The sequence below is a fragment of the Cyclopterus lumpus genome, chromosome 13 (genome assembly GCF_009769545.1).
Source record: "Cyclopterus lumpus isolate fCycLum1 chromosome 13, fCycLum1.pri, whole genome shotgun sequence".
NCBI lineage: Eukaryota > Metazoa > Chordata > Actinopteri > Perciformes > Cyclopteridae > Cyclopterus > Cyclopterus lumpus.
The window spans coordinates 4,355,765-4,383,620 of record NC_046978.1 but is presented as its reverse complement, the minus strand read 5'-3'; the positions used below and the strand labels follow the sequence as shown (position 1 = coordinate 4,383,620).

General features: G+C 41.5%; 1 protein-coding gene across 4 annotated transcripts in view; it reads right to left on the bottom strand.

Annotated features, from left to right (window-relative positions):
- Window positions 1-27,856, bottom strand: part of dock10 (dedicator of cytokinesis 10) — a 60,093-nt gene that overhangs the window by 20,657 nt on the left and 11,580 nt on the right. For 3 of the 4 annotated variants that reach the window (XM_034547870.1, XM_034547873.1, XM_034547872.1), the window contains exons 2-22: window positions 13,978-14,097; window positions 9,314-9,403; window positions 8,781-8,863; window positions 6,906-6,978; window positions 6,521-6,649; window positions 6,082-6,216; window positions 5,075-5,261; window positions 4,107-4,195; window positions 3,690-3,773; window positions 3,363-3,521; window positions 2,942-3,190; window positions 2,709-2,831; window positions 2,084-2,166; window positions 1,842-1,964; window positions 1,650-1,729; window positions 1,323-1,510; window positions 1,105-1,170; window positions 894-986; window positions 623-746; window positions 379-500; window positions 114-197 (exon numbers count right to left, since the gene is read on the bottom strand). In XM_034547870.1, coding sequence (XP_034403761.1) covers window positions 114-197; window positions 379-500; window positions 623-746; window positions 894-986; window positions 1,105-1,170; window positions 1,323-1,510; window positions 1,650-1,729; window positions 1,842-1,964; window positions 2,084-2,166; window positions 2,709-2,831; window positions 2,942-3,190; window positions 3,363-3,521; window positions 3,690-3,773; window positions 4,107-4,195; window positions 5,075-5,261; window positions 6,082-6,216; window positions 6,521-6,649; window positions 6,906-6,978; window positions 8,781-8,863; window positions 9,314-9,403; window positions 13,978-14,097 — 2,484 coding nt within the window. Of the gene's footprint in view, window positions 1-113; window positions 198-378; window positions 501-622; window positions 747-893; window positions 987-1,104; window positions 1,171-1,322; window positions 1,511-1,649; window positions 1,730-1,841; window positions 1,965-2,083; window positions 2,167-2,708; window positions 2,832-2,941; window positions 3,191-3,362; window positions 3,522-3,689; window positions 3,774-4,106; window positions 4,196-5,074; window positions 5,262-6,081; window positions 6,217-6,520; window positions 6,650-6,905; window positions 6,979-8,780; window positions 8,864-9,313; window positions 9,404-13,977; window positions 14,098-16,053; window positions 16,614-27,856 lie in introns of those variants that run through there. The other variant, XM_034547871.1, reaches the window with a different exon arrangement.

Below are 27,856 nucleotides of genomic sequence, written 5' to 3'. Positions count from 1 at the left end.
AGTATTGTCAGATCACACCTTGGACACATCGGCAGTTCATCACAGTATCAGTAAACCATTAACAACATAAAGAGAGCGAGGAGAGCCTGCAGAAACCCAGGCGATGGTTTTACCTGAGTGTATACTGTGGAGACGACATTGGTGGACACTTTGAAGATAGCTTTTCCTCCATCAACCCATTTCAAATCTGCTCCATTCTGTGAAATGAAGAAAGTGAGGATGGCACCAACCATGTTCATCCTCTTTAAACACTCAATTTATCTACTACCGGTACATTTCTTCTCGCACAAATTAATGTTTTCATTATTCATCAAAATGTCTAATATTCATACATATCTGTCTTCCTTCATTCCCCTTTCCTTCCTTCCTCTCTCTCACCTTGGTGTTGCTCGCTTCCTTGATGGCCAGGTATCCAGGTGACAGATTACAGGAGATCGGGACGCTGAACTCCTGGGATGACAGACGGCCTTCCTTGAGGAGAGGCAGCCAAGAATACCCCACTGAAAAGGCACACACGGACACAAAACACAGAGCACTGAATGGACCACAAAATGAACCACAAAATGACCCGCTGCATAATAAGGTTCACTGTATTACAGCTCCAGATATGCCGCCAACTCACCTGGTGTCTCCAGGGCTTCTCTCCTCTTAGCATTCGTCTTAGCGTTGATGTCACAGGTGACGTGGTAAAAGGAGAAAAGAAGGTGGTGCTTTTCATGAAGTTGAGTAGGAAGCTCAATCTTCACCTGGGGGAAACAACAGCATGTAACGGGTTATACGAGGTGAGTCTTCTCGAAACACCCGTTTATGTTTTATAGATTGCTGATGCCAAGCAGTCGATCCAATTCCAGGTTCTGCTGATATTTATGTGATGATTGTTTCTACCCATTTACCTCATCATAGAAGTCAGGGTTCTGGGAGTGATGCAGGACCGTGGAACAGGCTGCTGTGGTGAGGACCGGACCTCCCGGTTTGCCGTAGATGCACTGAAAAAATGGCGGTAACAGAAAAAGTCACGTAAGGCCAGTTTCTCATGGTGGAGAAAATGTAGTCGTATAAAAGCCAATAAATGTCCCATCAGCACGTTTTTGGATAGCTTTCTACCTTTAAAGGTTTGGCAACTTCTTCGTCTGAGCTTCGGAACTCCACATAGACTGAAAGGTTACGAGCCTGGGAACAAAAAGGACCATTGTAACGTTAATTATTGCCCACAAACAAAAAACAAAAAAATATGAAGTATGTAAAAAACAAGAGGCACGTTGCTAGTGATTTTTGGATTTAAGGCTACTCTCAAATAATGCTTAAAATCTACTATGCTATACCTTGGCAAAGCTCTTCTGGCTGTCATATTTAAGGTGTTTAGGATAGACGTAGATGTGGTTTCTGTAGACCCGGTGCGGCTGCGTGAACTTGGTGGTGTCCTGGACAAACTCCTCCACCTCCACAGTAGGCTGGTGTTTGCTCAGCTCCTCGAAGGGCTTCACTGGTACACAGGAGGATGTCACACAGTCTGAACGCACAGAAAAGACAGAGTTACAATCACCTGGCAGAGTAGAGAAGTAGAAGGGAAGGAGGGGACAGAAAGGCAGCAGAATGGGAACATGAATGACACAGACAGAGGGGAGGTATTGCCTAAAAAGCGGACATACTAGGATGCTCCAATGGAACGTAGTCGACTGCGATTTCCAGCGTCCCAGGAATAGTCTGCAGTTTGCTGGTCTTCTCAGCCCTGCACAAACAAAGGTTAGAGTTAAATATCATGAGAAATGTTGCCTTGTTGCTGCCTTGGAGGAGCCAAAGTTACATACATACTGTAACATACATATAACATGCAGCATTACCTCCTGTACTCAGACACAAGCTTAATCAAGTCATCTGTGGAAATCTTGTTGCTCTCTTGTTTGAAGAGAGGCGAGAATCGAGACTCTCGGTCCAGTGCCCCGTGGTTGTCCTTAAACACTGACCTATAATAGATAGACAGAGACATGCCGATTTTGTTTAACGATTTGATCCTGTGGAGATAAACATGGCAAATATATTTTTTAATGTTTAGACAACTGAGCCTCCAACCAGGGGCACTGACCTGACAGACCAGGCAAATGGCATACGGTACTTCCCCAGTTTACTACAGAACTGTTTGTTGGACTTCAATATCTTCTGAACAGTCTGTACGAGACATAAGCAGAGAAAGTAAGTCAGCAAGACACCAGATCTGATAATTTGAAATACGATGGGCTGGGATCAGCCCTAAATTCTAGTTGACCTAGACAGAGTGCCAGACTAAATCAGAGGTTGTTGAATACAGGCAGCAGGTTAAATGTCTGGTGATTCACTTAGCCATTTAAACAAGGACCACATGGAGCACAGCCAGCGAGGAAACCAGGAAATGTCTTGGATAGGATGTCGGAAAAACCTCATTTCTAAACGAGTCGACCGGACATTTAGTATTGAAGATAAACTCTTGCCTTACAGGAAAAACATTTTGTAAATGTCATGCATTAAACTCTTGGAGTGCATTAGAGTACATTACATGCCCTAACAGCATGTTTCATGAGCCGATTACCCCAGCTTGCTTCAAGAGATAAGACAATATAAAAAGGTTCTGCTCCATGTTGTTGTGTCCATGTAATGTGTGTCAAAGATGACAAATATTGATGCAAAGTGACAATGACCAACGCAATGAAAAAATTAATGAAAGAATATCTGACCTTGCTGGAGTCTGTATTCTTGATATAAGGTTCTGTTCCACAAGCAATATTTCCCATCAGCACCTTTTCCACTCTTGCTACCATCACTATGTCTGTGTGGGGGTTGGTGACTGAGAAGATGGCCTACATGGAGAGCATTGGAAAGGCATATTAGACTCATTCGCAAGTTAAATGCATGTTTCTTTGACTGCCCGACATCTCTAAACCATACTGTAGCAGTAACATCCTTGTACCTGTTTGGGAAAGGATAGCCAGTGCTCCAGGTCCAAGCTGAGGCAACAGTCTCCTGGCTTCTTATCGGCAGGAGAGCACAGGCCATTTTCCTGAACTCCAACCCCCGTTGCAGGAACACCTGTCCCGTTACAGCAGCTTCCAAGCATCTGACGCACAGCCTCATGGTTGAGGTCTACGTGGAAGTCTGCGGACACCTTTCTCCCTTCTCGTACATCCAGCAGAGCCAGCGACACGAAGAAGGGTTCAATCTGGTGGAGCAGATTCAGCTCAGTCATTCTCAGTTCCTTTACATATACAACTGTTCACCCAGAAAAATAGCCCCTTTGACATGATTTACCATGTATTTAATTGAGACTTATGAATGCAAAAGTCAGTTCTGAAGCATTGCAAGTGTAAAAAGCAAATGTTTCTCATGCTCACATTAGTGACTGGTCCAGTTTCACTCTCGTTGATGCAGCCCTGTAACATGAGACTGAGTGATCGGCAGGTTATCATAAACCTTCTGCCCAGCTTCTCCTCAAACGGACGTACTGCTGCATTCTCAACTGATGAATGTTCGGTCCGCGGGCTCCTCAGAACCTGTGGGTGGTTAAATAAAGTTCTATTGAAACTTACATTCATGAGATCTGGTAAAAAGTCTGAAAGTACAACAACGCATGGTGTCAAAAGGGTACGTTATGTTAGGTTGAAACTGTACACTGTATCAAATTGAAAAATCAGAATACAATGGAGACACTCTGTACATACTGGAGTATCAGGGTCCAGCGAGAACAGATTCAACCTCTCTTCTCTCCTGGCAGATCGAATTCCTTCGTCCGACTCAGAGATATACTTTTAGGGAGGAGATGGTGATAAAGACAGCGAGAGACAGTTAAAGAGCAACGTTTGGCAAATAATGAATTGCTTATTATGAGTTTTCTTGTGAACAAAGGCAGTTCTGTTTACGTTCTGTGGTTCTCATTAAATGTTTAATAACATGAAAAATTCCTTCCTCATGAAAAATATTTCTAAAGCCAACTTTTTGAATATCTGTATCAGCATTGTGTTCATTCATATGTATTATTCTTTCCTGTCTTCTACAATCGCCAACTGCTGATCAATGGAAAATATCATAAATATGTGTTGCTTGCGTGCTATGAGCAGAGTTGACAGCTTATAGCCAACCTTTGCTAGCTCTGGATTGATGCCGTTCTCTGTCGTAGAATCTTCATTCTCCTGCAAACAGCAGTCGCTCAACGACAGGTCAAACACATCTGGAGGGAGAACAAACACAATCAGGACTCCCAAGAGTGACTTCTGTTCATGAGTGATGACTACAGCACTGACTCGATGGGAAAGTGTATCTAAGCAGTGCATTTTCCCAAAAGGTTGGAGGCCATTAAATATTTTCTAAAAGAGGCAGCACATTAAATATACACTAACTAGAATGAAATATGACTCCATTTGTGGTATTTACGGCAATAAGGCAGGCAGGCTTCTGTAGAAAATATAACCTTTGTGTGCCGAGAGCAATTCTTCCCAAAGGCCAAGCTGAACAAAATGGCTCATTAATGGCAGGTCACCACATGCTCTGAGCCTGATTTAGAGGTATCCTAACAGACCACAGAGCTATGACGGCTGAGGCTATTACATCATCCCACCCATTTTCACTGGGCCAAGTCTCAAAGGTCTGTCGGTGTGTGTTATATTACAGGTTGTGGTCCCATGCCCAAGCTCTCAAAGTTTTTTAATAACAAGATATGATTTATTCAACAAAGGTGGAGTCACTGGTTGGTGCCAGGCTTCATTTCCTGATAGTGATGTTATGGATTGAGCCCTAACCTAGCTGAAATTCATAAATAATACATATCAAAATGGAGGATATTATTTAGTTGGAGTAAGTCAGAGAGCGAGCAGAAGGTTACATTTTTGCTGACATTGTGTATAAAATCGTACTCTCTTTAGGGCACCCGAATTTATACACGTGATGGAATTATGCTAGAATATCCTCTCTTTAAATACCCATTTCGCCACTAATTTACCATTTGTGTTTCCATCTACTTTACTCTTTCCAACTATTCAGTTCTCTCTCTCTCTCTACATCATGGGTAGAATTTGTGTATTCCTAAATACAAAAGCAGAAGTGGTCTCACCCTGCCGATGGTCGGTGAGGTCCAGACTCTTGCGGTCGGGAGCCGGACCGTCGTGGGGACTGATCTGTAAGATGCGAGTCAGCGTGCTAATCCACTCCTCCATGTCCTGCTCGCTCTCCGCGGCCAGCACGAAGTACGTAACCTCGTTCATCTTCAGCTCAAAGGCATGTTTCCTAAGACGGTTATTCTGTCGTGGATGAATGGAAGGATGGATAGGATAATGTGGTTAAACAACAAAACCAAGCTTGGTTCCGTCTTTGGAAAATGTGACTCTTTCTTCCACATGCAGTTTTTGAAGACACTGTAGGCTTATAAACGTAGCCTTGATTAGCTTAATTTCTCGATGTCTAATGGATAATGAAACTACTAACATGTCACAAGGACATCTTACATCCTAAAAAATAATATACGGTTTGGGACATCTGCCATTTAACAGTTCTACTGTAGCCTTTGCAGATGGATGGATGTAATAAAGGTAAACAAGGCTGCCAACACATACATTTAAAGTTCAGAGGATGAAAACAAAATAAATTGAAAAGCTAATGAGGTGGTCAGTCACTGGGTAAAAAAAAAAAAGGTTACTAATCTCCCAAAACGATCCCTGAGAAGAAACACAGTTAGAACTTGACCTGAGCATGGAGTGTCATTATGCCCTCATTATCATACTACAAGCCACATTTTACAACCCCTTATAAAAGATAATACTTGCACAGCAAAGTTAAATGTCACTTCTTCTTACTTTTGTTCATAAGGGGATGGTCTGATGAAGGTCTTCGTGAACCCAGTAGATACAATATTTTATGCAATGGAATTAAATGTTTAAATGTTTTATTCCTTTTTTCTTTGCAGCTTTTTGCACCCAGCACTTTATTGTTTTGTGCAGTAGTTTCAGAGGGAAGGGAGGCTGAAAAGCCTTAATTAATTACTTTAAATATCCAAGTGTATACATCTATAATATAGTTTCTTTTCTTTCGCACTCTTACTAATATGAATGCTTTAAAACCCACCTGTACCACACCAGTGCACGAGTCAAGGAAGATGCACCCTTTTGGTTCCTTTGAGATCTTTTCGTCTTTGTAGAAGTTCATGATATAGGAGTTATCCGTCAACTGGGTGAGCTGAAAATATCTCCTCTTGAATGACTGCACAGATGAAAAAAGGTTTAAATACTGCATTAAGGACAAAGTCATCGCAACCACAGTAATTATAAAAGTATGTCCCAAAAATGTCCCACAAACAAGGGGTTGTTGTAGACGGTGCTGTATTTCACCCTTACACAATCCTTCTGGGTTTATACATGTCATCAACAAGAGTCCCATTTAAAGTTTAAACTAAGTTCACCACCAGGTAGATGGAGGTAAAACACATCAGCTGAAAACAGCGGGTGATCTGAGGTCAAAAGGAAAGACGAGGCATGGAAAGGGAGAGCATCAGACATTTCCTCACCCGAACAGTGATGCTATTGTTGACGGTGCTGTTGAAGTTCCCTTTGTAGAGCCAGCCGGACCGAAACACACCGATGCCTCCACCACCACCACCCCCTCCTCCTTTGGAAGAGGACAGGGAGGCTGTATCCTGTAAACATGAATACGGTCACAGTTATAGATACATTAACGTCCCATTCATCCCTCTGACACAGAGTAGCAGATGATCAATAGAGAAAGGGAGATGGCAATTTGTCAATCAAATTATGTTCATAAACAATGTACCACGGAACTGTATTGAGCTCTTGCAAAGTATATTTTAACAGCTTCAAGGCAGGGGTAAACTCATTTAAACAGGATGTCTCCCGACGGTAATGCATGCGTGTCAGAAGATGGTCATTACTGACCTCATCCTTGTCAATGTCCTCATGGTCAATCTCAAAAGAATGGGATGGCAGCTTCTCTGCTTTGTACAGTTTCCTATAAAGGAATGGGGAAAGACAAATGTGAAACTGTGATAATTCAATGTATTGATGGAAAGAAGAAAATTATTCGGGAATCAGATTTGCCCACTTTATCCGAGTGGTGCAAATGAGTGTGGGGAGCTGACTCTGCTCCAACGTTCTCAGCAGTCGACAATAGGTAGTCCTCACTCGATCCCGCTTCACTGGTTCCACAGGCTGACCTGTCTTTGTGTGTGAGCCACGGGATAAAATGCCTTTGTGTGTGTGCTGTGAGCTGGAGACAGCTAGTCTGCAGCCGGTGGAGGGTAACGCTGGATCCACCCTTTGCCAAAAGTCACTGTCGTAAAATCTGTCCGATAAAAATCTCTTCAGGCGACTTTGTTTAGAAGATTTCTGGTGATTGTGCGCTGGCCACTTACAGAGGAATGCTACTATTGGCCTCCACAAATGAGAAAATGCTCCAATCAATCACAGTGGTGCCAACAGCACATATACAGTAGCTGTAGATCTCCATTGTACTAAGGTTCTCCTGGTGTATTTCACTTCAATAACCCATGTTTAAGTCCATAGTTTATGGTTGGTTAGCCTTATAAACAATGTGTGTGCTTGGATGCTAATTCAACAGCTGCAAAGCAACAACTAAAGTAGGTGTGATTGTGCTCTAACTTGTGTTTAGGCTGCATGTTCCTTTATAGTTCAGCCTGGATGTCAGTTCAGAGGTCATGTGAACTGACTGAACGAGTACAGTGCCAACCCAGGGGAGACGAGAGGGACATTCCTGTGGTGGAGAGCAGTCTCACTGGGACTGATACAACTCCCGTTGACTGAGTGACAGTTAAATGAATGGCTCACTGACTGTTTAGGTGTCTGACATTTAAAAGAACAGATAGAGGGAGCACTATGAGCAAACATGTGTTAGGGTGGAAAGTCCCCAGTCTTCTTTCTCACTCAACACCTGCCACCACCTCATTTTTGTTAATGTCCCCCCAGCTCAGTGTAACACATTGTGCTTATACTTGATGTTAGGGGCTACTTCTGGGTCTGGTTGTTCATAAATCAAGTCAGGGAGTCAAACAAGTCTGAATCCACATTTTTTTAAACATCCAAATCATCATGAACTGAAAAATTATAAAATATATACAAAAAAAATATGCTTCATGGCACTTTATTAACATTAGAACTTGGGCTGAGTAACGTTATTATTTGGTTCTACTGCCAATTTTGAGTGTTAGTACCAGAACCGGAAAGTTACCTTTTTAATACCTTTTAATGGTAAATACAACCAAAACAACAATAAGAAAGTTAAGGTGTAAGAAATGGTTCAGGCATTGTGGCACAATAGTTATACGAGAAGATTGATACCATTCTCAATGTTGGAGGCTAAACAAAGCTACAAAACAGATTGTTTTAAAGAAGGGGAAACAGCTTACCTCACTAACTAACACTTTATATATTGTTTGTTTAATCACCACAAAAATCAAAGTGTAAAATGGACAAGTTGAAGTCTACGGATTGTTTTGTATTATTTTTCTGACCAGATGTAGTGACTTCCTGGTATCTCCACTGGATGTTAGAAAGCCATTGTGCCAGGTCAGAAAGTTGTCTCGCACACATAACCCAGGCTAGCCGTTTCCCCCTGCTTCCAGTCTTTATGCTAAGCTAACCATCTCCTGGATGTAGCTTTATATAGAAAGTACATATATGCGAATGATATCAATCTTCTCATCTCACTCTCCTCAAGAAAATGGTTACCTTTAGCTTTGAATCCCATAAAGCAGACAGTTAGGAGGCGTATTGAGTAATGGCCAAGTGTATTACCTGGGCAGCAGGCGGTAGTCTCCAGCATAGTCGTCATACTTGAACTGGACCACATTTAGGTCAGAGTTGTAATACTTACAGGCCTGGAGGAGAGGAAGAAGATTAAGTTGAACATGATTACATATTAACTTTATAAAATGATGGGCTCTCTGGGAGACCAAGGGCAGCTGAAACGTCTGCAGACAATGAAGAAAGCTACACTACAGTGAAAGTACAGCCAGACACCAGCTCTCCTGAGTCCTGGTTACTGATGTGCAGGCTAGGATTCATCATTAGAGGATCTAAATTATAAAGAGGAACTGAATTAAGACTCTGTCCTCAAGGAATCTACAAATAAAGATATCTTTATAGATTTCTTGTCTGACACACACACACACACACACATACACACACACAGTGTATATTAAGAACAACCTCAACTGAAACACCTAACCACCACCAACGGAAACCTCTTTCATCCCAAACCACAGCGGCTTCAGTTGTGTCCAGTACACATGAGGATACATGTGGGCGAATGCACACTCACTCCTTACCTGTCTGACCAGCAGACATTCAGCTTGCAGTTCTGCCCCCTCAGGAACAGTTGACTTGAGAGTCCGTCTCTCCTGAGGCACAATGGATACCTGGAGGGATAAAAGGAAAGGGGCAGTTAATGTGACTAAAGATGTGGCTTGGCGAGGTAAGTCACCTCGGCTGAAATGAAAAACACCTCCTCTGACATAAAAGTAATATTCTTAATGCATGAACCATAAACAGGGGAAATGAGCAGAGGTGCTATTTCATAAAGAAAATGTGAAGCTGTCATTTCAATTGATTGAAGACGAGATGTGAGCTATGCTGACGACACCCAATTGATCCTCTCGTTTCCCCAATCTGAAACACAGGTAGCAGCACGAATCTCTGCCTGTCTGACCGACATCTCTCAGTGGATGTCCGCACACCACCTGAAAATTAACCCGGACAAGACTAAACTTCTTTTCAATTCAATTCAGTTCGTTTTGTATAGCCCAATATCACAAATTACAAATTTGCCTCAGAGGGCTTTACAATCTGTACACATACGACATCCCTGTCCCAAGACCTCACATCGAATCAGGAAAAACTCCCCAAAAATAACCTTTGACAGGGAAAAATGGGAAGAAACCTTCAGGAGAGCAACAGAGGAGGATCCCTCTCCCTGGATGAACAGATGCAATAGAAGTCATGTGTACAGAATGAACAGTGTTACAGAGTTACATAAACACATTACATGAATATGACAATGTATGAATGGAACTCCAATCCATGAAACAGAAGGAGGTAGAGAGGGGGGGGCAGGGCCAACGCGGGAGGCCGGCTCACCAGGCATCAGACACCTCTAGGTCCAATGGACCCTATGAGATGTGAAGTCACAACGACTCCGGGGAGGAAGCAGAGTTAATAAGGTGCAATGGAGAGATGTAAATTCATCCATAAGGAGAGAGAAGAGGAGATAGGTGCTCAGTGTATCCTAAAACATCCCCCAGCAGCCTATAAGCCTATAGCAGCATATCAAGGGGCTCGACCAGGGCAAACCTGATTCAGCCCTAACTATAAGCACTATTAAACAGGAAAGTCTTAAGTCTATTCTTGAATGAGGTGACTGTGTCTGCCTCCCAGACTGAAAGTGGAAGCTGGTTCCATAAAAGAGGAGCTTGATAACTGAAGGCTCTTGCTCCCATCCTACTTTTTAGGACTCTAGGAACCACAGGTAGCCCCGCATTTAGTGAGCGCAGCTCTCTAGTGGGGCAATATGGTACTACAAGCTCCTTAAGATATGATGGTGCATCACCAATCAAGGCTTTGTAGGTGAGGAGAATAGTTTTAAATGTGATTCTTGATTTTACAGGGAGCCAGTGCAGAGCAGCTAATACAGGAGTAATGTGATCTCTTTTCTTAGTTTTTGTGAGTACAAAAAACATGGTGGTGTTGGATGCCAGGGCAATGCCATCTAAAGAAACCACATCACCAGATAATTGTTTTCTGAGGTGTTCAGGGCCCAGTAAAATAACTTCAGTTTTGTCTGCGTTTAACATCAGGAAGTTGCAGGTCATCCATGTTTTTATGTCTTTAAGACATTCTTGAATTTTAGCGAGCTGGTTGGTCTCCTCTGGTTTGATCGATAGATATAATTGAGTATCCAGGAAAAGGCTCTCCCACCCACGACCTGACTATTAACTTCAACAACTCAGTGTTGGCTCCGACTCCGACTGCCAGGAACCTCGGTGTGACACTCGACAGTCAACTCTCTCTGACTGGCAACATTACCGCAACAACACGCTCCTGTAGGTACATGCTGTACAACATCAGGGGAATACGACCTCTTCTCACTCAGAAGGCGGCACAGGTTCTGGTCCAGGCTCTGGTCATCTCACGGCTAGACTATTGCAACTCCCTCCTGGCAGGTCTACCTGCTAATGCCATTCGACCGCTACAGCTCATCCAGAATGCAGCAGCTCGACTGGTCTTCAACCTCCTGAAACTGTTTGCTGTGCTGGCTCCTCATTGGTGGAACGAGCTCCCCATTGACATCAGGACAGCAGAAAGTCTCTACATCTTCCGTCGCAAACTAAAAACACATCTTTTTCGACTATACCTTGAATAGGGAAGGTAGAGCCGTAGTAGCACTTTGGTAGCACTTAAATGGCTCTTACTGATAGCACTTTGTAGTTTAACACTTTAGTAGCACTTAAATGGCTCTTACTGATAGCACTTTGTAATTTAACTTTATTGAAGAAATTGTACTTGCTTGATTCTTGTTGTTCTGAGTTTGGACTCATGGTTTAATGCACTTATTGTAAGTCGCTTTGGATAAAAGCGTCAGCTAAATTACATGTAATGTAATGTAATGTAAAACTCTCGAGGCTGTGACTCTGTTCAGGGTCAGAGGCAATACAAAAAAAATCACAGCTACCAAAAATATTTCTTTCTCTACACATACATTTAAAACATTGCTGTGAATCCAAGGACATTTCACAGATTAAAGACAAAACCTGAATAAATAAGTGGAGAACCATAATGTTTTAATGCTTTGATGTGCGCCAAATAGACGCTATGGCCTTCACAAACACGAGATCTCAACAGAATTGTCAAGTACATTTTACAAATAAAGCCCAATATCACAAATCGGTTACAAACAGCATACATCACCCTCTGTCCTTTGACCCTCGCTTCAGTTCAGATAAGGAGAAACTCACCCAAAAACAAAAACCTCAGGTAGTGTAACCGCGGAGGAATCCCTCTTGCAGGACCGACAAACTAACTGACATGTCAGATAATATCTCTTGTTTGAATGCTGTTCATCTCAAGAACGTATGACAGAGAGCATTCAAGTTGCTCTGGAGGCTCTCAGTGGCCCAACAAGCTACTTCACACCACTTATGGTTGTTGTATATCTGTATATTTAACTGGAGATAATCACAGCAAAAAAAACTCTTGCTGTTAAAACAAACACGATTATAATTATGATTTTGATCAACACAGTCACCAAGGTATCCTTATTGCATGAAACAATGGCCTCTGGATTTCGTACAAACATCCATGGTCCCCAGAGGATGTATCATAATCCCTTTCATTTGAATTATAATTGAGCATTTATCCCCAGCAGCAAGACGAAATGTGACTTTGTCCAATACTTCCAACATTGTTGACATTCTAATCCACCTCAGCTGTACTTGGTGTTGCTAATGAGCAACGGTTAGCCTGCTAACACGCTAAACCAGAATAATGAACACCGAGCTTAACATCGGCATGCAACATTGTAATTGTGAGCATGTTAGCATGCCAATGTTAGTATTTAGCTTGAAGCACTTTGAGAACATAACTAATGCTCTCATGAACATTTCATTGACTGCCGCCAAGATATCCTCGGTGGTAATTATTGTTCATGACAGCATTATCTAGCGTGCGGACTCTTTTCATTCCATCTGTGTCTAACAGCAGCCTCACAGGGCTACTAGGATGGCTTACATTTATGAAGTATGACCTCTGCATTGAACCCATCCTAAGCATTTAGGAGCAGTGGGCTGCTGTAAAGAGCCCTGGGAGCAACTTGGGTTACTTTCTTATCAGAAGACGTTTATTGCTTAAAACCTCATAATTTAAGAGGACATTGCAAAAACATCATTTTTTTTCTTCTTTCCTCTAGAAATGGCCAGTTTTATTGCGATGGAGATAGATAATCTAAGTAAAATCCCTTTATATGTATTTTTCTCAGACACTGATTAGATCTAGAATTAATAACCTAAACTATAAATCATAAAATAATATATTATATAAAGCATATGTTATGGTCCATCAACAGAAAAACACATTTTATCTTTAAGATGCTCATTCATATTAAAGATTGAAGTGATTTTGTAGAATAGGAATGAAAACAAGTCAGCAGTAAAGATCTCTGTGTGCACAGAGACTGACTTTGATTTCTACGACCCAATCAGCCGGAGCACTGAGCTCACCCACCAACTGGCAAAGAAGCAGGTCTAGTAAATGCCTTTTGTTCATTAGCAAAGCTCAGCCAAGCCTCTTTCAGTTACAATTATGGAAATTGACTGTAGGTTGCCTCCACATACACTGACACAAAGAAAATCAGAGGAGATTGTGTTGTAGCCAGACAGAGCTGGGAACCAGCCGAGTCGAGCATTAAAGCTACAACTCTGCAACTCCACAAGCCAATGCTTTCCTTTACCACAAGCAGCCAATTAGGTCATCCTAATGTGCAAAGGATCTGTGTCTGCAGAAACGCATTAGCGCCGTAACGAGAACAAATAGAGCTAATGGGAGCAAGGGAGAATAAATTGTTTACTGTATTGAAAAGACCGCAATTCTCAACATGCATGACTAGTGTGAATAAGTGTGTGATGCTGATGCCACATGTTGCATTGTAAACAACAATGCATCAAATTAAGAATGATGTCTTGTATTAGGTTCCCATTTACTATATAGTATACTATATTTACTGTCCGCCGAAGGGTCTAAATGATGTAGTTTAGTTCTCACAATAGAACTAAACTACATAACATGAGTACACTGCTTTCTGCCAACGATGTTGCATTTCATAGATACAAAGATCTGCGCTGGTCAACCAGGATTGTATTGACCACTGGGCCATCAGGTCCCAACGTGTGTACACACACACACACACACACACACACACACACACACACACACACACACTTACCGTGAAATCATGGTTGGGAAATAGGAGCAGGTCTCTGAGAGGGTCTTCCTTCAACTCATCCCCCAGTTCAGAGATGACAGTCTCATAGTCAAGAGGATCAATCAGCTTCGGCTTCTCCTGCTGCAAATGGAAACAAAGAGGTATTTGATCAGTATTCACTTGTTGGGTATCAAACCTCAATGGAGACATATTTGTACATGTCCCTTTGTAGGATATTGATTTATAGTAAATTTAAACCATGATTATTTATCGTGCTTTTGTATCTTGTTTATTCTATGTAACATCTTGTCATTTATCTGGACCCTGAGTCTGTAATAATTGATTGATTGAATATAATAAATACGATAAGATGTAATAACATATGACACAATGAAATACTGTAAGTTGGCATTGAATGCTCCGTCAAATTCATTTCTTGATGAGAAATATTTTACTTTAGACTATATTCTATTTAGGAAAATGTTCTAAAAGTTATTTCTATTTCATATCTTAATTCCATGACCAGATATTGTAAAAGCATAAAAAAGAACCAGTAAAAGTACATTGGTGTTCATGAACCACATGCTTGCAGCAACATATTTTTTTTAAAAGCAGTATCCATGAGAGCGATAGTCATGACATTTCCTGTGTTCAACAGGACCTAAATAATTGTAGAGGAAGTAGCGCTGCAGCTGAAGTGAGGCTGTGATGCACCACACTTACAAATACATATTATGTAGAGTTGTTTTAAATTAGTTGAGATTAAAAAGATAACTTTCAAATACCAGCTTGATGTAAGCAGACTTTTCAGTAAATACAAATTTAAAAATGCAACCAGACCAACACTGAATGACCTCAAACATAAAAACACCACATATAAGAGTCACATAACTCAACAGTTTGTCTGTATGCGGATGCCTGTTCTCACAAAGCCCATTTTACACGCTCAGTATATAAAAGCGCCAAACTAGAACTTCAGAGAAAACAATCCATCATACGCACTTTCTCTTTTGAAGGATTATGTAATGGGTCAATGATTCATTCACATCCAAGAAACAACAAAATGTTAAACATATGTTTTACAGAAAGAAGACAATGGTACATTACTTCTGTAACGCAACAGAGGCCAAGTGAGCGCTGGAGCAGGCTGTGGTGAGGAAGTAAAGATCTCTGGTTTGGTTCACACGCACAGTGCAGACAGGGCTTTTACCCACTGCTCCAACACTCAGAACAGGCCTGTTGGCGAACGACCAACTGAGAGCACAGAGCAAAGAGGCGAGAATGTAACTCAACTCAAGGTGATCTGTGTTTTAGGAGTCATCGGTCTCAGTACTGCCCTTGCCACTCATTCTATACTGATAATATTGAGCAAAAGCATTCACTGCCAGCTTGATTTTTACGTCACATTTTATCTCGAGTGTTATTTTCTATCCTAGTCAAGTCTTTCTTTTTATACTTTCTGACATCTTATATAGAAAAAATAATTAACCAATGAATTAATAAATATATATATACTCAACAAATGAATGATTAATGGAAATAATCATTAGTTGTTAGCCCTAATGCTTCACTGCGCAGGACTCATTAGCAAGTAAATGACATGGTATTCAAACCGATAAATGACAGAGGAAAGCCAGCAGGTGAGGAGAAGCTTGAGCCTGTGTGACTCTCTCGGACTCGTATGACGTCAGTGTTAATGTTTCAGGGGAAATCTTCAGCGTTGGCACCAGCTGACATCTCACAGACCCAGTAATGTACCATTAGCTCTGCTGGGTGATCATTTAATTTGAGTATTCTCTTCAATCTGGCTCTTCCTGTCACAGAGCCTGGCTCACTGTAGTGTAAAAACAATCTTCAAAAGGGGAAGAAATAAAGCACACAAATATATCTTGAAACGCATTACATTACAGTATAATGGTCACTGCCTGTGGTTTTTAATCATTAAAAGCTGTTTACATCACAATTAGCACTATGATTGACAGCACATACACATGTGTAAGTCACTGATAGTAAACTGTATGTAGCCATGTGATAGTAAATAAATACTAGTTATGAGTGAATGTGACTTGGCGGAGACAAAACGAGACAAATACATACAATACTTAGCCGGGTGAAATCCGATCGCACTCGTTTGCTCTTTATTTTCCTCCTGAAGGTGATTTTACTCCTGAAGCTCATTGCGAGCAGAATCAAGTTTGAGTGTGTACAATGTTACACAAAAAAGCACCAGAACTTTCACTATCGGCAGAGAAAAAAAGGGTCGAAGCTAAATTAAAAGTGAACTAAACAAAATGCACATCGCAGACATGTGCTCTATCAGAAGCAGAACTAACGCTCAGAGCGTTTGTGAGCTTGTGTCAGTGCACGTGGACGTAGAGGAAGTTGATGTTTGATGTCTAACACACACTTCAGCGCACGCACACATGCAACCACACACTCGCAGAAAATCCCCTGCAAATCTAGCCAACCAGGCGTTTCTACACATCATGCTCTCACTGTCTTTTGTTTTCTGACAATTCAACAAGACAAGGCACCACACTAATCTATCATCTCTACTAAGCAATTTAACAGTTTTAACAGTTTACAGAATTACATTTTCTTTTCTTTTTTTTACACTTTATATTACTACCTGTGTACACAGACAAACCCTCCCTACAGTTACACTATCACGTACTCACACACACTAAAAGTCAAACTCTCAGCATCTTATCTGCCTCGGTCCAGATGTATCAACAACGCACCCTCAACCCCCAAATGCACACAAACATATGAACTAGCATGCAGCCAATCAACTTCCTGTTTTAAAGCTAATCTGTCCTAATCCTGACTATGAAACTGTCTGCAAGCCGATGAATGTATAAAAAGACATCTACAAAAGTATTCACTGATGCGCATTTGCATTTAAATAAATGCACAAAACGCAATATAAATAAACTATGACATTTATATCTATATTCACCTGTACACACACACAGACACTCACTTCCCCAGATTAAACCTCATAGCAGAACAGAGATCTGGACAAGAGGAAACAACTCCGCCATTCGGCATTCAACACAGTTTCTGGAATGACGCATGAATGAATTTGTCAATGCCGTGAGTAAGCACCACAAAAGGAATCCCATTCATCTCAAATTGTTTGGGGGTGAGGCAGCGATCTCAGTTACATATCTCAAAACCAAGCAAACCCAGAACTATCTGCATGGTCATACCACAGGAGCTAAAAAGGAATATACGTTTATTGGTATGCACTGAGCCTTTAACAAATGTGTGATATATTAGATGTGTAAATGTAGAACTGTACATTGGGAATAAAGATATTCTTTTTAACATACAAATCTGAGGCTGCACATTGTTATAGTTTATAGTTACGTTGGTTTGATGGCAGCTGGTAATGTTCAAGTGATGTGACGTGAAATGTAATGGAAATTCGATGTGAAAAGCAAAGGTTTGGTTTGTCTGTTTCGTTTTGAGCGAACAGCTTGCTCTTTGTGAGACCTTTAAATTCAGATATAAAACTACAGTATGTCCCATGACTGCAACTCTGATGTTCATGAGAGAGTGGAACAGCAACCTGCAAGTCTACCAGGACGAGACAGTTCGAAGTAAATCATTCATCTTAATCTGCTGTATGTTTTTCTAACTTAATGAGTTTGAACCGTTTGATGTTTTGTATCTGACACAGTGAATCATAGTTATGTTCTGAGCACTGCACTCCTTCAAAGCCAGTTAATGTCTCAAGCGCAACCTCCCTCCTCTTCTTTCACCCGGTTCCTCCCTCCATCCATCCTCTGTTCTGCAGCTGCCTCTCATCCCCTCCTCTCTCGCTTCCTCTTTTCATCAAACATCCTCAGCAACGCACTCCTTTATTTGTTCTTCCTTTGATTCTCTCTATATCTCTTCCCTGATCCCTTGTTCTCACCCTATTTAGCATCCCTTTAAACATCACTCTTTCCGTCCCCCACTCCTCTGTTTTTCTCCCTCCCTCGTAGGGGTGAGATAGAGTGGGTGTTAATGTTGGTACCCTCCCGCTGTGTGGAGGGCACAAATAGAGCACTGGACTGGTGGCTCACAGCATAACTGAACAAGAGAACGAGACAGAGGCAGAAGAGGGTAGGGTGCAGGAAAGGAGAAGAGCAGAATAAATCAAAGTTGGGGAACGATTAAGACAAAGATGGGGAGAAATCCCAGCATTCAAATCTTTTTACGTTATGTGCACAAGCTGGTCTGTGTCATTCTCAAGCACATATTAAGGGCTAATCATCCTGTTCAAGGAAAGATGTGAGGAAAGTAATACACAGATGAAAAGAAGGGGAGTTTGGAGGAAAAGAAAGAGAGAGAGACAGAAAGGGCAGAGACAGAAACGAGGAGAAGAAACCAGACAGAAGTCATCTGCTTTATATGATTAGAGCAATGCAAGGACTGAGGAGAGACACAGTTGGACTAATGGGGATTCACACTTCAAAGAGAAGTCGCTCATCTGATGAAAATGGCTCTTCTTCTATAGTAAGGCCAATATGTGTTGGCTGTTTACTTAATAAATCTCTTTCAGTTTCAGCTGTGAGGTTATTCCGCAAACCATTAGGCGCCCTCATTTTGTAGTGAATGGACACATAATTCCACGAATCACACATCATGTCGACGATCAATTAACCAACGAGTAACACATCATTGCATGCCACTGAAGAGGTCAACACCAAAGATAATTGACAGTGTCCAAAGAGAGACTGGAGGATTTGCATTCCTTCCCTGACCACAGTGTCAGTGACTGGGTGTCAGGCTTGGAGGGATGGAGGTTGGGAGGTGTACTGCACATCTGACAGCTACAGGAGACAACGTGTAGCATGTGTTGGAGCCCTATAATAGCGCCCTAGATCGAAGCCATGGTTGCCAGCCACATTCCTGATAGAAATCTTTCTTAACAGTCTTGTTATTATTGTGTCATATACTATTGTGACAATTGTGAACAAAACACAAACCAGTGCTACTATTCTCGCTCAGTTCAAAACCATTTTTGGAGAAAGCCTTACTTGATCAAACAGTGTTGAAGAACTGAAGACGAGACCTTCCAAACACATCACTTTCATGACCAAAACTCAACGTTTCAAGAAGTTTCCTAGTTAGGAGATGGCACACGAGTTATTAATTACTTGTGACTAGCAGCTGGCAGTTTTAATTCTTTAAGATCACAGCTCTTCATTTTGCTTGTGAATGTCTTGTATGAAGAGCTCTGTTTGAGCCCTCGCAACTAAAATAATCGCAACTAAAATAATCTGAGATGAACTACCAAGCGCATCAAACACTTGCATGTTCAGACCTTACATTACGGCGAGTATAAACCACGCTGACATGGAACATATCTCGTGCTCCAAAAGATCAGCAAAAGGCAGAGTTAGTGCACTAGTTTCTCGTAAAGACTGGCTTACAAGACCAAGAAACAGCAGGCAATCATGACTTTTGAGTGTAAATCATGATGACTCGTTTGCCACAGAGATCAGAAAAACAGGCACCAGAAGGTTTATGGAGAGAAAGAAAGAAAGAAAGAAAGAAAGAAAGAAAGGGGAACCAGACGGGCGAGTGTAAAAATCCCACCATGACAGAACTATAACATTTTTTCCACTGGGTTTACTGAAACCAGAGTCTTTCTGGGATTAAAAAAAGCTGGCTAACACTAGTGGATACAATACCAAACAGATGTAATGACTGTACAAAAAATAAAAGTTGGTAAAGGGCAACAACATCCTTTTAAGTAACTCCTTTATCAAGTCATTCATTCCCTCAGGTAAATAACATTGTATTAATGGTTTTCTTTGAATAGCTATGCTATTTTTATCATCTTCTCTAGTGACCATACGCAGAGTTTGCAGATTTTTTTCCCACAGAAACTAGATTCCTCATGTCTGACCCCACCATCCCCCTCTATTCGCCTCCCTCCATTTCCGTCCTTCTGCCTCTCAGCTGTGAATGGAAACAACCAGACCCCAATCACTGATCATACATCAACCTCAGCAATGAGAAAAAGAAAAAGGCTATTAAGAAGAGAAAGTTGACAGTAGGAGACGTAGAGATAACTGAATACCAAAATTAAGAAAAGAAACTATATTCACATGGAAAGACATTTTACTTTTTGGCTCAGGACTTCCATTCATCCATCACTGCAATTAAAATGGACAAAAATACACGACAAAATCCAAATATGATGCCATTGTGAACTCAATTACTCTACACACACATGCTGTAACCCCCTCTACCTGTCCACACTTGCATTAGGTAGAAAGGCAGCGTTGATGGGAGCTGCAAGTGCATTAGTGCTGGTTACCATTACAATGATGGTCAGAGGTGAGGTGGTAGTGGTGTAACCCTCTAGGGTGGGAGTGGCAGCATCCAATGACATCTGGTCCTGTCGTGAACACATGTGGCCGCAGTCAGCCCCGCCCACTGAGCGAAGGAGCAGGACTACACTCGCTGAACAACCCATAATCCACTGCTGTTGACTCCTAGTCCAGCCTGGTCCTGTCCAGCAGTATAGGCGTCACCTGCACTGAGGTTCCTTGTTTATCCCAGTCAACCTGAACTCAAGTGTCTGCCCTGATGACAAAGTCCAGTTCAGTCCAGCCAGCCCCTGGTCCAGCCAGTGGTACTGTGTTCTGTTCAAGCCCAGTAGGCTAACTGAGACTCCATCCTACTCGACCCTCCCAAGTCTTGCTTCACTTCCCAAGTCCTGTTTTGCAAGCTTTCTGTTTCTTTCCTGCTCTGCTCCAGTCTCCAGCTCCTAATGTTGCCGAGCTTACACACTGGCAGTCTTACATGGCTCCCTCTCTCTCTCTCTCTCTCTCTCTTCCTCTAATACACACAGGCACACTGACAGCAGCTGTGCATGGTTCAGCCCAGCCCACCCAACAAATCACAGTCTGCAATAGCCATCAGCTGACCAGAACCAGCTGCTACAGACATACATGCGCACACACACAAACATAATTGTTCCGATTTTCATTCTGCAGCATTCTTCTCCACCATGATTCTCCCAATAACACCAGTCCTTTCAAGTCGCAGTTCTGTTGGCTGTGTTTGTGCATTCGTGGTTTGTGCACTGAAGACAGGCACATGAAGCGCAGACGTGCTGCCCCAAACTGATTTAGTCAAATAAACTGTTGCTTTAAAAAAAAAAAAAAAAAGGGAAGAAATTAAGGGAATATTCAAATGTCTTTGTTTAGGCTTATGCATGTTTTCCCTACAATAAATTCAGCTGTGTGTTCCAGAGTGTAGATTGGCAGAGTGTGAGTGCAGCTCCAGGGAGAGTGTTGAGTGGTGAGAGAGGCTATTGAACAGAAAGTGGATAGAAAGTGGGGAGTGGGCAGATGTGGAGTTTTAGTTATGTGGATATAACATGTTAAATTCCTGCGACTTTGGTTCAGCACATAGGCAACAGGGGCAAAGAAGAAGAAGAAGAAGAAGAAGAAGAAGACTGCCCAAAGCATACTTCTCAAATAAGCCGTAATATTTCCAAAATGGGACCATAGTTGTCAACCACCAAAACACACAAACGAGTTTTAATAATTTATTGACTGTATTAAAAGAGAGTTGAATCTCACAAACTGAACAGAATAGTATAATTGAACAATCTAAAAACCCATTGGATTGGCCGAAAAAACGTAGTGTTGCAATGATGATAACGGGGCTTCTTTTCTTAGATGATGAAAAGTTGATGTTTTGGAGATACATGACAGCACTGAGCATATATAAATATAAATATAAATGATCAGAGATGACTTAAACAATAATAGAAGATACAGAACGAGTAGACATTAATACAAATAAAGCCAAACATGCAGATCCTAAAGCATCACAGAAATGACCTACACTAAGGGTCCTTTGAGGGAAGGTTTTTACATAATCTATCTATAATATATTTAGCTTGACTGTTGGCATTGTTTTCAAAAGCTGTCGGTAGTGACACACAACATAAAGCAATTACATGTTCACACTCAGCTTTCTACAGAGAGTAGGAGGTAACCATGGTGATGTTGTTAGGTCATGATTAAGGTCATTAGTGTTCCTTTCAATGTGGCAGATAATCCAACCCCCCACCCACATAAATGGTCATTATTACAATGCTTTTACATGGCTAAATATAAACAGCACAACACACATGAACACAGAGTAACACGCATAATGATAGCGCATATGCAATGTTCAAGTTGCAGAAACATTAACCACACCCACCACCATCACCCCCCCCCCCCCCCCCTCCACACAACGCCTTCAAAACCATTACTTCTCACCAAAGGCTCTTCAGCTCAACATGCCTGTTATCAGCAGCTAAAACACACAGGAAACACAGAGATGGGCCTTGTTTGTATGCCAGGCCTCCACAATGGTTCTATCGTGCAAATATGCCCACACAGACATGCCCTGTAGTCGCCAGCAAAGTGCCTGTGTTACACTACCCGCGTGGTGTTCGCTCTCATTCACTCCGCCTGCCTCTCACACTGAGTTCAAACACAGATTATATCACCACGCTGGCTGCCGCGAGTATGTTTCCATCCAAATGTTTGTCAAGGTTCAAACTAATCGTTTTCCATTATCTGGTGACATGCAAACTTTTACAACAGAGGATGACAAGATGGGACCATTGAAAGAGCACCTCACATTGTAGAGTTCGGGGATGCTGATGTGGTATTTGTGTCTTTCCACATGCATTATGAGTTTGTTTTTTTATCTGCCTGCACCTTTACAGTATTTTAGGGTTGGGCACTCTGGTATGAAACAGTGGGTGGCAGTAATATACTGAAGATGCGTCTCCACTACCATAAATAGAACAAGAAGAAGAGAAAGCAGGAGTTTATGAGGGGCCGTTTAGGCCATAACTATTGAGACACTCTCACACGCACTATTGAAACACTTACACACATACTAATGAAACACTTGTACATTCACTAAAATGTACATTACAAATTAGCATTTAAGAGCAATAGAAACATACTTGCATTTGATATTAAGAAAGGTGTTATTAGGTGTAAATGCAGTATGTCATTGTGTTAAGATAAGGCCGGTTCACCCCTGATTCATGCCGACTCCTTCACCGTTGAAGTTATATGTTATGTACTGCCATCAATTAAATACAAGATCTTTACACTTTTCACATAAAAACAGTGCAGTCTTAATGCAGCGCATGGGGATAATTGGGGAAAGACACACTAGTTACAAGCTTCTCTGCATTTTGTTATCGTTCCACTTCACCTCTTTTTTTTAAGGAGAAGGAGAGGTGAATTTAAAGCAAAACCCTCGAGGCAACTTTCAGCAAATGAGGTGGCGAGTGTTGAATAAGTGATTAGGAGCTTGCATCTTCCATGGAGGGGAACGAGGAAACCGACAGTGGTACGGTGTAAAACATCTCCGCTCCCAGGACACCTGTCCTTTAGTTAGAGTCGGTTAGGAGAATAAATAAATCACACAATACAATGGGATAACAAACCTCTACAAGGATAGTTACACATCCCCAAACCAAACCACACACAGTCGTAACACAATGCACACCATGAGATGGAATTATCTGGTCTAGTCTTCATGCTGCCACCTCTTTTAAATTCTCTCTGGTACTAATGTCTTCTCAATTTGTCATCCGTAACTCACATATCTAATTCCTGAACTCCCTTGGGCGTATAATAAATGTATCTTTGTTTCACGCTTTATTCAAATTTTCAAGCATCTGATATGCAAGATTTTTTTTCTTAGAGGTTCCCTGGAAAGTAGAATGTGAAATGGTGCTCTTTGTTTGAGGAAAAGGAGAAAGTGCTCAGTTTTTCTATCAGATATTTCTTACTGTTACTTGCTGTGAGGAGATGTAGCGTTACTGTATGTTCAGGAGGGATCGTTTCTATTCTTTACTGAACTCGATCATACAGCATATGTCAAAAGATGAACATTATTTTACACTACAGATGTTTTTTATTTTCATATAAGAGCAAAGTTCAGTTTTTAAGTACCTGAATATGTCCAGGGATATTTCTCAGAAAGACATTTTCTCATTTAAAAACAATTTGTTTGGTAATGAATAAAGAGGCTATAAATTAATGATTGAAAATGTAATTGTTGCCCATACAGTCTGTGTCAAATTGTATGCTTGCTTATATGTAATTTCCAACCATAAAGGATGGCAGAAGCGGTCAAAGAAGACCTGATGGACACCAAATAAAACAAATGGGTTGAAAAATGTGCCATGATAATTTATTACTTTTTTCTTACATATTTAAAGATCTTAGCCATTGTTAGCCATTTGTATCAGTTCAATATTATCTTTTTTTTTTTTTATTAATAGGAAACCTTTATTTCAGGTAATTTCTACAATATTATTAAGAACCATATTGGCAATACAATAACGCTTTAGCATCCAACCGTGTGCACCTTTGCCATAGTTTGGACCTACAGAATACAGTGTGCGTCCTCCTTGTGCTTGCCGGTGCTTCCTTGTGTGAACGGGGTTACGCTGTGTGTAAGTCTGAACCTCTGAAAAGGATGACATCATTGGGCTGTATATTGCAGTGTGCTGCCATCATTTATGGAGTTAATGTTTTCCAGCTGTGCAGCCTCAGCCTCTGTAATCCTTCTGTTACTCTGCTGAACAACAGTGACGGGGACAAAGTGGCAGTTATGTACACTAGATTTGCAGGAGTTTGATGTGTGTGCATGCTGCATGTTGGTTAGCTATTTAGACAAAAGACAAACATAAGCCATTTTACTGACTTCAAATACCTCAGCCAACTAGGCCAAGTAGGAAACCACAGTCCATTAAACCTCCTGCACACTGCCTTGTAAGCAGTTAGCTCTGCTATAGTTAGGTTCCCTGTAGTGCTGGAGGCTGACTCATGGCAGCGATATTTGATGTGGAGCAGAGCTTCACTGAGTTTACTTGGGAAAACACTCTTGTGTTCCCATGGTGACCACAACAGGAAGGAGGCTGTCACTCAAGGGTGCTGAGTTCTCAGCAAACTACGGTTTGGCCCCTGGCACTCACGGGGCAACCAGAGGGACACAGGGTCAACCTCTTTCTGGCTGCACTGCCCCCCCCCTATTCTCACACGGCATGCACACACATGTTGGTTTTCTTTCACGGGCTGGACTGACTGACTGGACTCTAAAAAAAAAAAGAACTGAGCGGAAGAAGAAAAATACAGTCAGGAGTAGAAATATGGAGACTTAACTGCAGATAATGTACAAAAATATGTTCTCATGCTGTGATCTGATTTGTTGGGTCGAACAAACTTCATCAAATGACCAGCATTTTACTCCAATTGCTCAGAACTTGACATACTTGCGTTTGCAGCTCCTGATCTCTGTTCTCAGTAAAACCTCAGCCTGCAGATGCAACACCACAACACACCGCCTCTTGCACGAACAGGAAGACACTATATACTGAGAATAATCTATGAATTAATTGCTGCTTGAATTGATTAGAGGAAACATTTCAATAGAAATGCCGATGTACTATACTTGTACGTAAGTTGTCAGATGTTATTGCGGTCAGATGGAAGACATTTTCTGGTAATTGTCATGATCCCGAGTGCTCCATCATATTGTTTTTTTTAATGTTGTTTCAGGTGGTTGTATACGTCTATGATGTGAACCGACTGTGGCAAAATAGTGCTTGAAAAGTATGCACTTTTGAGTGTAATCCTTGTATCTGAAAAGGTTCCTCTGAGTAGATCGTAGATAGTTAAACTTGTTCTGTTAAAGCACAACACTTCTATTTGAACTGGGGGGGGGGGGGGGGGGGGGGGGGGGGTGTTCTTGATTCGGACTCAGTCTTGTTTGTGTTGCTCCTCTTAAGCTTTTGCTTTCACTGCCTTACTATTCTGTCTTTCTCTTTCACTCTTTAGATTTATTTTTGTTTCGTCCCCCACTGCTGCTGCCTGGATGTCACATGATGCACAATTTCCTTGTTACTTGTTGAAGCAACCTAACCCAATGGACCGCCTTACGACTGCAGACATTTTTTCATGAGAGAATGCAATTGCAATTATGAATCAAATACACGACTTATTTGTACAATCTCCCTGTAACAAGATCATGTTGTAACCTGCACCTGTGTAGTATCTGGCTCTGAATTGAGTTCTTCTCCTGGGGGAGTTTAACAGGAAGAGCAGAGTTCAGAGCCACAGCACACTGCCAATGCCATCTAGTGCTGAGAACTGGACACAGCAGGCTGTGTGGAGGATGAGAGGGTGCCAGTCTCCACACATCAACGTAACCACGTCTTTAAGGAAGGAACTCCAGGAGGCGCTCTGTGCCAGAGATACTATCTGGCCCTCTGGCAGCTGGTTTGTTTAGAAAAGGAAGCTATTAAAATGTCTTTAACTGAGAAACAAAGTCCTGGGGCAGGAGGGATGTTGGGGGAGGGATTCAGAAAGGGGAGATGGCTGTGGAGAATATGGGAGAGGGGAAGTTGGCGAGTATCAACTGCCTGAATGGGGGGGTGGGCATTGTTAAAAACTTTAATTCGCTCTTAAGATTCACCCTCCCACCCCAAACAACAACCAACCTCACCTTTTCTCCTGTCCATCTATCCTACCTACCTTTCAAAGAACTCTTTTCTTTTCAGTGTTTCTACTTTTACCAACAATTCAGTTGACATGAACACAAAATGGAGATACACATAAACATAAAACACTTTGGTTTATATATATATATATATATATATATATATATATATATATATATATATATATATCTTTATTATAACAGACAAGCAGGCATCATATTAGGTCACATAGAGCAGCTGTATTGTTTGTTTATTACTTGATGGTTTCACATGAAAGTGGGACACATGTCATCATTAGCAGGATTCGTTTCAGGAACCGTTTAGCCGAGGTGGTAAGCCGCCCAGATGTTGATACATCTGGCATTATGGTCAATTTAATTAGTAGATTAGTAGTCACACTCAATAAATGCATACCATTTACTCCTTTTTCCTGGAATTGTATATTCTATTCATAAAAGTAGATTTTATAAACGTTTGTTGTAGTTATTGGTAGAGGTGGTCCTTGTTTCAGGGGAGGTGTCCCACATCCATTACAAAACACTTTGTAATGCTAGACTTCTACATTGTGTTGCCAGTGTGTTATTGGTCCTCAGTGTGTTATTGGTCCTTGGTCTACTGTGTGAACCACTCCTTTAGCTTTGACTAATGACAATAAAACTATAGCTTGTACCTGTCGACCTGCATTCAACATTCACTCACTGACTCAAACATTCATAAAGAATCTGGCTGACGACTGGTATTATTTTGCATCCATTCAGCAGCAAAAGCAGTAGAAACACAGACAGCTACTGTACTGTCACAGAGCTGGTGGCTCATTAATTCATTCTCCCACGTGGCATCTCTCCATATCTCCCTGCTGTTTCTCCCTCCCGTCCCAGCTCGGGACTCAGCAGTGAAGCATAGACGGCTGAGGTCACCGGCTTGTTCTGTGCTCTGCAATAAATGTTTGCAGTAATACCCATCCTTCATGAGGTAGCTACGATTTTTGGGGGGTTTGTGCGGTAACAGAGGTATACTTATAAAATTGGATTCCGTGCTGTTGTTATGTACCGTTTAAATGAGAAACACAGATAAAGTCAGCGGATACTACAGGAGAGGTTTATGGTAATAGAAGCAAGGAGAGAAAAAGACTGAGCTTTTCCTTAGATTGTGTTTTTCCATTCAAGAGAGAGAACATTCATTCGAAAGAGAAAAAGTCCCTCTTGACAGTATTAATCCATTCATCAAAAAACTGATATTACCAGAAAGAGTACTGTAGCAACATAATAAATACCACTCCAGTAGTCATGATTTCTCTCTCAGCACTGCCATTTAGCCGTTGTTTCTCTGTGATCTTATCTGGGCCAATTACACAGCTTTTAG